We start from the raw sequence: 12349 nt of genomic DNA, 5'->3' as shown, positions 1-12349 counted from the left end.
ACGTTGTTTCTTAACATTCTCCGAACTATTTGAAAACATTCCCAATTTCAAAACAGTTGGATAACTTTCCTAGAACATTATCAAAGTTTAAATTAAATGTAACCATGTTTGAACTTTTATGAAACGTTCTGTTAAAGCAGGGGTGTCAAACTCATTCCATGGAGGAACTAGTGTCTGGAAATGAGGGTTAAAAACATAAAAAAATGTTTAGTTCCTTAAATGTGTTGAGAGTGTTCCAAAGCCAAGTAACTATCCTGCACCCTTCCCAGAAAGCTGTGGGAAGGTTCTATGCCAAATAATCGACAATCACGTTCTCACCAAGCTCTGAGAAACATGGTTCTCAGAACGCTATGTGCTAGCTGGGTTCACTCTCTTTAGAACGGAGGTTAGTGATGTACTCCTAGAAGGCAGGACTGGGCTGATAACTCTGTCATTTATAACATAACAGATCATTAGTGATGTACTCCTAGAAGGCAGGACTGGGCTGATAACTCTGTCATTTATAACATAACAGATCATTAGTGATGTACTCCTAGAAGGCAGGACTGGGCTGATAACTCTGTCATTTATAACATAACAGATCATTAGTGATGTACTCCTAGAAGGCAGGACTGGGCTGATAACTCTGTCATTTATAACATAACAGATCATTAGTGATGTACTCCTAGAAGGCAGGACTGGGCTGATAACTCTGTCATTTATAACATAACAGATCATTAGTGATGTACTCCTAGAAGGCAGGACTGGGCTGATAACTCTGTCATTTATAACATAACAGATCATTAGTGATGTACTCCTAGAAGGCAGGACTGGGCTGATAACTCTGTCATTTATAACATAACAGATCATTAGTGATGTACTCCTAGAAGGCAGGACTGGGCTGATAACTCTGTCATTTATAACAGATAATTAGTGATCTAGAAAAAGCTAATGCTATGGTACAGCTGATACATTTTCCACCAGATTACAGTTTAGGTTATATAGGCACTGTGAGAATGACGATGGTATGACGCCATGATATGACTAGGATAGGAGGCTGTGATGGTAAAAAGGAGACAACGTGTGAGAAATAAAGTCAGGTTACAGCGATGGCTGTCTGTAGTAGTAATCGTAGACACAGAGCGGTGACAGACCTGTGTGCTGGAGGGGCCGACGGCACGGCGGGGGACCTTGATGTCAAAGCCTCCCTTGGGGTCTTTCTCTCCTCGCAGGGCAGGGTCATTGTGGGGCTCACGCCCTGTCTCCCAATCACAGATGGTCTTCCTGATGGCCTGCAGGACACTGGGGAGAGAACAGCACCACATACATGAAAAACTCTCAGTTCACATCAGGGGTCTGACACTCTGACACTGGAGATGATAAAGCAGGTAGGGAACAAAAACCCTGCACTAGCTGGAGAACTCTGTGCCTCCCCCGATTTTGTGCGGTCCTGTGTGCTCCGTCGTACCTCTGCACCACGCTCTTCTTCTTCTTGATGGCCTGCCGTAGCGGGTCTCTCAGGGTGAGCTGGGCGAAGTCCTGCAGGGCCGAGTAGATGGTGTGGCGGATAGCGTGGTTAAACACCGACTCCATACGACCCATCAGAACCTGTAAACCCTTTATCATGGCCATCACCTGGAGGGAAGGACCACCTCACGGTTAGTTAGTCTCTAACACACCTAGAGACAGGTTAGTTAGTCTCTAACACACCTAGAGACAGGTTAGTTAGTCTCTAACACACCTAGAGACAGGTCAGTTAGTCTCTAACACACCTAGAGACAGGTTAGTTAGTCTCTAACACACCTAGAGACAGGAACACACCTCAGACATACATTTATAAACCCTTTATCATGGCCATCACCTGGAGGGAAGGACCACCTCATGGTTAGTTAGTCTCTAACACACCTAGAGACAGGTTAGTTAGTCTCTAACACACCTAGAGACAGGTCAGTTAGTCTCTAACACACATAGAGACAGGTCAGTTAGTCTCTAACACACCTAGAGACAGGAACACACCTCAGACATACATTTATAAACCCTTTATCATGGCCATCACCTGGAGGGAAGGACCACCTCACGGTTAGTTAGTCTCTAACACACCTCAAACATACATTTATAAACCCTTCGTTACATCAGCAGTTGGCCAAAGCAGTCAACGTTAGAGTTAGAGATGATTTGTGCCATCTAGCCAACTCCTATAGAAGTCCTAGGACCACAGAAGGGACCAGGCTAGGTAATTACCAGGCTAGGTAATTACCAGGCTAGGTAATGACCAGGCTAGGTAATGACCGGGTTAGGTAATGACCAGGCTAGGTAATGACCAGGTTAGGTAATGACCAGCCTAGGTATTGACCAGGTTAGGTAATGACCAGGCTAGGTAATGACCAGACCATAATGACCCAGAATAGGTAATGACCAGGCTAGGTAATTAGGTAATGAAGGTTGACCAGTAATAGGTAATGACCAGGTAACGACCAGGCTAGGTAATGACCAGGCTAGGTAATGACCAGGTTAGGTAATGACCAGGCTAGGTAATGACCAGGTTAGGTAATGACCAGCCTAGGTATTGACCAGGTTAGGTAATGACCAGGCTAGGTAATGACCAGGCTAGGTAATGACCAGGCTAGGTAATGACCAGGCTAGGTAATGACCAGGCTAGGTAATGACCAGGCTAGGTAACGACCAGGATAGGTAATGACCAGGCTAGGTAACGACCAGGCTAGGTAATGACCAGAATAGGTAATGACAAGAATAAGTAATGACCAGAATAGGTAATGACCAGGTTAGATAATAACCAGAATAGGTAATGACCAGAATAGGTAATGACCAGGCTAGGTAATGACCAGGCTAGGTAATGACCAGAACAGCTGGCTAGACAGCAGAAACAGATATGGGACCAGGCTAGGTAATGACCAGAACAGGTTATGACCTGGCTAGGTAATGACCAGAATAGGTAATGACCAGGTTAGGTAACGACCAGGCTAGGTAATGACCAGAATAGGCAATGACCAGGCTAGGTAACGACCAGAACAGAGATGCTTGTTCTAGGTCCCAAGAAACAAAGAGATCTTCTGTTGAATCTGACAATTAATCTTAATGGTTGTACAGTCGTCTCAAATAAAACTGTGAAGGACCTCGGCGTTACTCTGGACCCTGATCTCTCTTTTGAAGAACATATCAAGACCATTTCAAGGACATCTTTTTTCCATCTACGTAACATTGCAAAAATCAGAAACTTTCTGTCCAAAAATGATGCAGAAAAATTAATCCATGCTTTTGTCACTTCTAGGTTAGACTACTGCAATGCTCTATTTTCCGGCTACCCGGATAAAGCACTAAATAAACTTCAGTTAGTGCTAAATACGGCTGCTAGAATCCTGACTAGAACCAAAAAATTTGATCATATTACTCCAGTGCTAGCCTCTCTACACTGGCTTCCTGTCAAAGCAAGGGCTGATTTCAAGGTTTTACTGCTAACCTACAAAGCATTACATGGGCTTGCTCCTACTTATCTCTCTGATTTGGTCCTGCCGTACATACCTACACGTACGCTACGGTCACAAGACGCAGGCCTCCTAATTGTCCCTAGAATTTCTAAGCAAACAGCTGGAGGCAGGGCTTTCTCCTATAGAGCTCCATTTTTATGGAACGGTCTGCCTACCCATGTCAGAGACGCAAACTCGGTCTCAACCTTTAAGTCTTTACTGAAGACTCATCTCTTCAGTGGGTCATATGATTGAGTGTAGTCTGGCCCAGGAGTGGGAAGGTGAACGGAAAGGCTCTGGAGCAACGAACCGCCCTTGCTGTCTCTGCCTGGCCGGTTCCCCTCTTTCCACTGGGATTCTCTGCCTCTAACCCTATTACAGGGGCTGGGTCACTGGCTTACTGGGGCTCTCTCATGCCGTCCCTGGAGGGGGTGCGTCACCTGAGTGGGTTGATTCACTGTTGTGGTCATCCTGTCTGGGTTGGCGCCCCCCCCTTGGGTTGTGCCGTGGCGGAGATCTTGTGGGCTATACTCAGCCTTGTCTCAGGATGGTAAGTTGGTGGTTGAAGATATCCCTCTAGTGGTGTGGGGGCTGTGCTTTGGCAAAGTGGGTGGGGTTATATCCTTCCTGTTTGGCCCTGTCCGGGGTGTCCTCGGATGGGGCCACAGTGTCTCCTGACCCCTCCTGTCTCAGCCTCCAGTATTTATGCTGCAGTAGTTTATGTGTCGGGGGCTGGGGTCAGTTTGTTATATCTGGAGTACTTCTCCTGTCCTATTCGGTGTCCTGTGTGAATCTAAGTGTGCGTTCTCTAATTCTCTCCTTCTCTCTTTCTTTCTCTCTCTCGGAGGACCTGAGCCCTAGGACCATGCCCCAGGACTACCTGACATGATGACTCCTTGCTGTCCCCAGTCCACCTGGCCATGCTGCTGTTCCAGTTTCAACTGACCTGAGCCCTAGGACCATGCCGCAGGACTACCTGACATGATGACTCCTTGCTGTCCCCAGTCCACCTGGCCATGCTGCTGCTCCAGTTTCAACTTCCACCTGACTGTGCTGCTGCTCCAGTTTCAACTGTTCTGCCTTATTATTATTCGACCATGCTGGTCATTTATGAACATTTGAACATCTTGGCCATGTTCTGTTATAATCTCCACCCGGCACAGCCAGAAGAGGACTGGCCACCCCACATAGCCTGGTTCCTCTCTAGGTTTCTTCCTAGGTTTTGGCCTTTCTAGGGAGTTTTTCCTAGCCACCTGCATTGCTTGCTGTTTGGGGTTTTAGGCTGGGTTTCTGTACAGCACTTTGAGATATCAGCTGATGTACGAAGGGCTATATAAATAAATTTGATTTGATTTGAACAGCTGGCTAGACAGCAGAAACAGATATGGGACCAGGCTAGGTAATGACCAGGCTAGGTAATGACCAGGCTAGGTAACGACCAGGCTAGGTAATGACCAGAACAGCTGGCTAGACAGCAGAAACAGATGAATGACCAGGCTAGGTAATGACCAGAACAGCTGGCTAGACAGCAGAAACAGATACAGGACCAGGCTAGGTAATGACCAGGCAGCTGGTAACGACCAGGCTAGGTAACGACCAGGCTAGGTAACGACCAGGCTAGGTAATGACCAGAACAGCTGGCTAGACAGCAGAAACTGATACAGGACCAGGCTAGGTAATGACCAGAACAGCTGGCTAGACAGCAGAAACAGATACAGGACCAGGCTAGGTAATGACCAGAACAGCTGGCTAGACAGCAGAAACAGATACAGGACCAGGCTAGGTAATGACCAGAACAGCTGGCTAGACAGCAGAAACAGATACAGGACCAGGCTAGGTAATGACCAGAACAGCTGGCTAGACAGCAGAAACAGATACAGGACCAGGCTAGGTAATGACCAGAACAGCTGGCTAGACAGCAGAAACAGATACAGGACCAGGCTAGGTAATGACCAGAACAGCTGGCTAGACAGCAGAAACAGATGAACGACCAGGCTAGGTAATGACCAGAACAGCTGGCTAGACAGCAGAAACAGATACAGGACCAGGCTAGGTAATGACCAGAACAGCTGGCTAGACAGCAGAAACAGATACAGGACCAGGCTAGGTAATGACCAGAACAGCTGGCTAGACAGCAGAAACAGATACAGGACCAGGCTAGGTAATGACCAGAACAGCTGGCTAGACAGCAGAAACAGATACAGGACCAGGCTAGGTAATGACCAGAACAGCTGGCTAGACAGCAGAAACAGATACAGGACCAGGCTAGGTAATGACCAGAACAGCTGGCTAGACAGCAGAAACAGATACAGGACCAGGCTAGGTAATGACCAGAACAGCTGGCTAGACAGCTGAAACAGATACAGGCTAGGTAATGACCAGGCTAGGTAATGACCAGGTTAGGTAACGACCAGGTTAGGTAACGATTGACCAGGCTACATAAAGACCAGGCTAGGTAAAGAGCAGGCTAGGGTGATTGGACAACAGACAGATTGTGGAGGGAAAAAGGTAGTAAACTGACCTCGACAAGGGCAAACTTCTCCTCAATGGTGTAGTTGTATCGTGTAGCTCGTTCATACTCCTCCGCGTTGTCAGGACACTCCTTGTTCGAGTACTTATCCGTTGGATGAACCAGCTTCCACGAGTACTGCAGGAAGAGTTGTCTTCATCATCATCCTCATCATTATCAACATCATCAAAAAATTTTTTTTAAGGTGTCACATGCACCAAATACAACAGTGAAACGCTTACTTACAATCCCTCAACCAACAATACAGTTAAGAAAATACCAACAACAAAATAAGTAAGAGATAAGAATAACAAATAGTTAAAGAGCAACAGTAAATAACAATAGTGGGGTGAAATACAGGGTATTATGGTACAGAGTCAATGTGAAGGCTATATACAGGGTATTATGGTACAGAGTCAATGTGGAGGCTATATACAGGGTATTATGGTACAGAGTCAATGTGAAGGCTATATACAGGGTATTATGGTACAGAGTCAATGTGGAGGCTATATACAGGGTATTATGGTACAGAGTCAATGTGGAGGCTATATACAGGGGGTACCATTACAGAGTCACTGTGGAGGCTATATACAGGGGGTACCAGTACAGAGTCAATGTGGAGGCTATATACAGGGGGTACCGGTACAGAGTCAATGTGGAGGCTATATAGAGGGTGTTACGGTACAGAGTCAATGTGGAGGCTATATACAGGGTGTTACGGTACAGAGTCAATGTGGAGGCTTAATGTGGAGGCTATATACAGGGGGTACCGGTACAGAGTCAATGTGGAGGCTATATAGAGGGTATTACGGTACAGAGTCAATGTGGAGGCTATATACAGGGGTACCGATACAATGTCAATGTGGAGACTATATACAGGGTGTTACGGTACAGAGTCAATGTGGAGGCTATATGCAGGGGTACCGGTACAGAGTCAATGTGGAGGCTATATACAGGGTGTTACGGTACAGAGTCAATGTGGAGGCTATATACAGGGGTACCGGTACAGAGTCAATGTGGAGGCTATATACAGGGTATTACGGTACAGAGTCAATGTGGAGGCTATATACAGGGGGTACCGGTACAGAGTCAATGTGGAGGCTATATACAGGGGGTACCGGTACAGAGTCAATGTGGAGGCTAAATACAGGGGGTACCGGTACAGAGTCAATGCGGAGGCTATATACAGGTAGTTATGGTACAGAGTCAATGTGGAGACTATATACAGGGTGTTATGGTGCAGAGTCAATGTGGAGGCTATATACAGGGTGTTACAGTACAGAGTCAATGTGGAGGCTATATACAGGGTGTTACAGTACAGAGTCAATGTGGAGGCTATATACAGGGGGTACTGGTACAGAGTCAGTGTGGAGGCTCTATACAGGGGGTACCGGTACAGAGTCAATGTGGAGGCTATATACAGGGGGTACTGGTACAGAGTCAGTGTGGAGGCTATATACAGGGGGTACCGGTACAGAGTCAATGTGGAGGCTATATACAGGGGGTACCGGTACAGAGTCAATGTGGAGGCTATATACAGGGTGTTACAGTACAGAGTCAATGTGGAGGCTATATACAGGGTGTTACGGTACAGAGTCAATGTGGAGGCTATTTACAGGGATACCGGTACAGAGTCAATGTGGAGGCTATATACAGGGTGTTACGGTACAGAGTCAATGTGGAGGCTATATACAGGGTGTTACGGTACAGAGTCAATGTGGAGGCTATTTACAGGGGTACCGGTACAGAGTCAGTGTGGAGGCTATATACAGGGGGTACCGGTACAGAGTCAATGTGGAGGTTATATACAGGGGGTACCGGTACAGAGTCAATGTGGAGGCTATATACAGGGTGTTCCGGTACAGAGTCAATGTGGAGGTTATATACAGGGGGTACCGGTACAGAGTCAATGTGGAGGCTATATACAGGGGGTACCGGTACAGAGTCAATGTGGAGGCTAAATACAGGGTGTTATAGTACAGAGTCAATGTGGAGGCTATATACAGGGTGTTACGGTACAATGTCAATGTGGAGGCTATATACAGGGGGTACCAGTACAGAGTCAATGTGGAGCAGAAAGAGAGAATGAACAGAAAGAGAGAGAGAGAAAGAGAGCAGAAAGAGAACTGAAAAAATGTATTTTGTGTTTAAAGACCTTGAGGAGAGACTGTGGGCAATAGGGAAGACAATAGCAAAGATCATGGATATACTGACAAGATGTCTCTGCGCCCTAAAAATGGGAGTGGTTATCCACAAAGCAGCATGGAAGGCGGTCTAGCTCTCGCCTATCCTTTCTTTGGATTGGTGGATACCTTATTTTTGTAATCCTTTTTTGACTATTCGATGAGGGTTGTTGACATCAACCACCTGTATTCATTGGAGAGAGATGCTATGCCTAGCCTCATGTCATGTATATGCATAGCCATCAAGATAACTCCGGGATGTCACGTGTCCCACTTACTGTATATCAATACACTCGTAACAACTTAAGATTACTAAACTTGTATTCAATCAAATAAGCCATTCAGTTTGTTGGCCAAATTCGACACTCTCTCATTGTCCTCCATACAAAAACTCCTTGCTTGGTGGGCGAAACAACGTCACCTGCCGCAGGGAGACAGATTTTGGGCCTTTCTCTTCCTCTTCCTCTCTGACAATAGTCACAGTGTGAACTGGGATGATATGGGAGAGAAATCAGTTTGCCCACCCTGATAGTAAGTCTCTGGCAGGTGTCTGTCTGTGAGGGTCGTCTCCACTATAGTCTTTGTCGTCAAAGGCACCATCACTTGGGATGTAGGACCTCACCACTTCCATGAAGTGTGTTGGTTAGGGTTTGATCTGATTTATTAAGATCCCCATTAGCCAACTGTGACAGCTAGTCTTACTGGGGTCCGACACATAATGAAAAAGACAGATAAAAACCCATGTAATTTACTCTCCTCAACTTGTTCAACAGCCTTCATTACCAGATTCAGCAGAGGTCTACAACTTAGGGAATGAGTTGTACCAAATACACTGCTCTTAGTTTTAGAGATGTTCAAGACCCGTTTATTACTGTCCACCCATTCCAAAACAGACTGCAACTCTTTGTTAAGGGTTTCAGTGATTTCATTAGCTGTGGTTGCTGATGCGTATATGGTTGAATCATCAGCATACATGGACACACATGCTGTGTTTAATGCCAGTGGCAGGTTATTGGTGAAAAGAGTAGAGGGCCAAAAGAGCTGCCCTGCGGTACACCACACTTTACATGTTTGACATTAGAGCAACTTCCATAAAAGAAAACCCTTTGAGTTCTATTAGATAGACAGCTCTGAATCCACAATATGGCAGAGGTTGAAAAGCCATAACACAAAAGTTTTCTAAACAACAGGTTATGGTCAGGGTTAAGGTTAGAGGTCACTCACCACTTCCATGACGTGTGCGCTCCACTGGGACAGTAGCTGCATCCCCTGCAGAGCCAAGTCAAACAGCTTCCTGTACTCATGGTCTGTCTTGTGGGCCTCCTGACGACCGGACCCCGTCACCACCTAGAGAGAGACACCTTTATTAGGACAAGAGGTTAACTAAGCATAACCATAATCCTAACCCTTCAACCCTTCACATAACAGGTTAACTAACCCTAACCCTTCACATAACAGGTTAACTAATCCTAACCCTTCACATAACAGGTTAACTAACCCTAACCCTTCACATAACAGGTTAACTAACCCTAACCCTTCACATAACAGGTTAACTAACCCTAACCCTTCACATAACAGGTTAACTAACCCTAACCCTTCACATAACAGGTTAACTAACCATAACCCTTCACATAACAGGTTAACTAACCATAACCCTTCACATAACAGGTTAACTAACCCTAACCCTTCACATTATAGGTTAACTAACCCTAACCCTTCACATTATAGGTTAACTAACCCTAACCCTTCACATAACAGGTTAACTAACCCTAACCCTTCACATAACAGGTTAACTAACCCTAACCCTTCACATAACAGGTTAACTAACCCTAAACCTTCACATTACAGGTTTAACTAACCCTTCACATAACAGGTTAACTAATCCTAACCCTTCACATAACAGGTTAACTAACCCTAACCCTTCACATAACAGGTTAACTAATCCTAACCCTTCACATAACAGGTTAACTAACCCTAACCCTTCACATAACAGGTTAACTAACCATAACCCTTCACATAACAGGTTAACTAACCATAACCCTTCACATTACAGGTTAACTAACCCTAACCCTTCACATTACAGGTTAACTAACCCTAACCCTTCACATTATAGGTTAACTAACCCTAACCCTTCACATTATAGGTTAACTAACCCTAACCCTTCACATAACAGGTTAACTAACCATAACCCTTCACATAACAGGTTAACTAACCCTAACCCTTCACATTACAGGTTACACTTGACATTACGCTTGGGCGGTATACTGTATGCTGAGGTATTCTGAAATATACACGGTATGATTTTCAATACTGTCAACAACCCATGTTTTGTGTCTTTTATTGGGGAGGGCCCTAAAGCTCATGGCCCCCTCGCCTCATAGTGCTACGCGACTGCTTATAACTTTAAGTTACTATCTAAGATGTGCCAAATAAAATATCTCCAGCTCAGGGCTCCAGATGTGCATAAAGTGTTGGTCCCATGTTCCATAAGCTGAAATAAAAGATCCCAGAAATTTCCCAAATGTTGTGCACAAATTTGTCTTACCTCCCTGTTAGTGAATATTTCTCCTTTATCAAGATAATCCATCCACCTGACAGGTGTTGCATATCAAGAAGCTGATAAAACAGCATGATCACTACACAGGTGCACCTTGTCCCGGGGACAATAAAAGGCCACTAAAATGTGCAGTTTTGTTACATAGCACAATGCCACAGATGTCTAAAGTTGAGCGAGAGTGCAAATGGCATTCTGACTGCAGAAATGTCCACCAGAGCTGTTGCCAGATAATTGAATGTTCATTTATCTACCATAAGCTGCCTCCAATGTCGTTTTAGAGAATTTGGCAGTACGTCCAACTGGCCGCAGACCACGTGTATGGCGTCGTGTGGGCGGGCAGTTCACTGATGTCAACAATGTGAACATTGTAGTGCAAATGTCTTGTATTTACCAAATCATGAGACCAAACCACCACACAAGTCAGAGTTATCATAAAGTCCATCTTTAATTATTATGAGCTCCATCACAACCCTGTGACTCTCAGATCAATTCAGTGTCTAGAAATGAATTCTCTGAGAGTCCTTACAAAACAGTTCTTAGGATCATTTATAGCCAAGACACACCCATCTCAACTCACATGACAAATAACAGATCTTAGGAACATTACAAAGGAAAACTTTACTTGAGAGAGGAGTATCCCATAGCCAGACAGCATTAGCTATAAATTATCATTCAGTTTGCTCTCCTAAAACGAGGCTTTACTTCTCATTCTTGGTACAACATAGTACCAGGACATTAGGATATATATCAATTGTCATTTTAGACACTCCCATTCTGGACAAGCTCACGGAGACACAGTGACTGGCACACAGACATTGTGGAGCCAAGAGATAATTGGTTCCCCCTCAATCATCCTTTAACATGGTTTAAAAGATATGTTTACATAAGCTTGACCTCTCCCCTCTCTGCGGCCCAAGTAACTGACCAGAGAACAGATAACTGCAACCGGCCAACAGTATTATCCAAAAATAGACATTCTAATGACATATCTCACATAAGCATGCAATACAATAAATAAAACAATTTATTCATAAATGTTACCTAAATCATTCTGATTCCGCCACGACAACATAGTGCCCCATGCCCCAGTGGGGTCATGGTATGGGCAGGCATAAGCTGCGGCCAATGAACACAATTGCATTTTATCTATGGCAATTTTATTTTATTTTATTTATTTTTTATTTCACCTTTTATTTAACCAGGTAGGCCAGTTGAGAACAAGTTCTCATTTACAACTGCGACCTGGCCAAGATAAAGCAAAGCAGTGCGACACAAACAACACAGAGTTACACATGGGATAAACAAACATAGTCAATAATAGAGTCGAAAAAAAATAAGGTCTATATACAGTATGTGCAAATGGCGTGAGGAGGTAAGGCAATAAATAGGCCATAGTAGCAAAGTAATTACAATTTAGCATTAATACTGGAGTGATAAATAAGCAGAGGATGATGTGCAAGTAGAAATACTGGTGTGCAAAAGAGCAGAAAAGTAAATATGGGGATGAGGTAGGTAGATTGGGTGGGCTATTTACAGATGGGCTGTGTACAGCTGCAGCAATCGGTAAGCTGCTCAGATAGCTGATGTTTAAAGTTAGTGAGGGAAATATAAGTCTCCAACTTCAGTGATTTTTGCA

General features: G+C 44.7%; 1 protein-coding gene across 5 annotated transcripts in view; it reads right to left on the bottom strand.

Moving 5' to 3' along the window:
* The window catches only part of LOC112253244 (cytoplasmic FMR1-interacting protein 1 homolog), a 108683-nt gene that overhangs the window by 52846 nt on the left and 43488 nt on the right, over nt 1-12349 (bottom strand). For all 5 annotated transcript variants that reach the window (XM_042322804.1, XM_042322800.1, XM_042322801.1 and 2 more), the window contains 4 exons: nt 9381-9503; nt 5986-6111; nt 1448-1614; nt 1134-1281 (listed from right to left, as the gene is read on the bottom strand). In XM_042322804.1, the coding sequence (XP_042178738.1) occupies nt 1134-1281; nt 1448-1614; nt 5986-6111; nt 9381-9503 (564 nt within the window). The remainder of the gene's footprint in view (nt 1-1133; nt 1282-1447; nt 1615-5985; nt 6112-9380; nt 9504-12349) is intronic.

This window comes from Oncorhynchus tshawytscha, linkage group LG06 (assembly GCF_018296145.1).
Source record: "Oncorhynchus tshawytscha isolate Ot180627B linkage group LG06, Otsh_v2.0, whole genome shotgun sequence".
Taxonomy (NCBI): Eukaryota; Metazoa; Chordata; class Actinopteri; order Salmoniformes; family Salmonidae; genus Oncorhynchus; species Oncorhynchus tshawytscha.
Note: the sequence above shows the minus strand (reverse complement) of the source record. Positions and strands in the feature narration are given on the sequence as shown.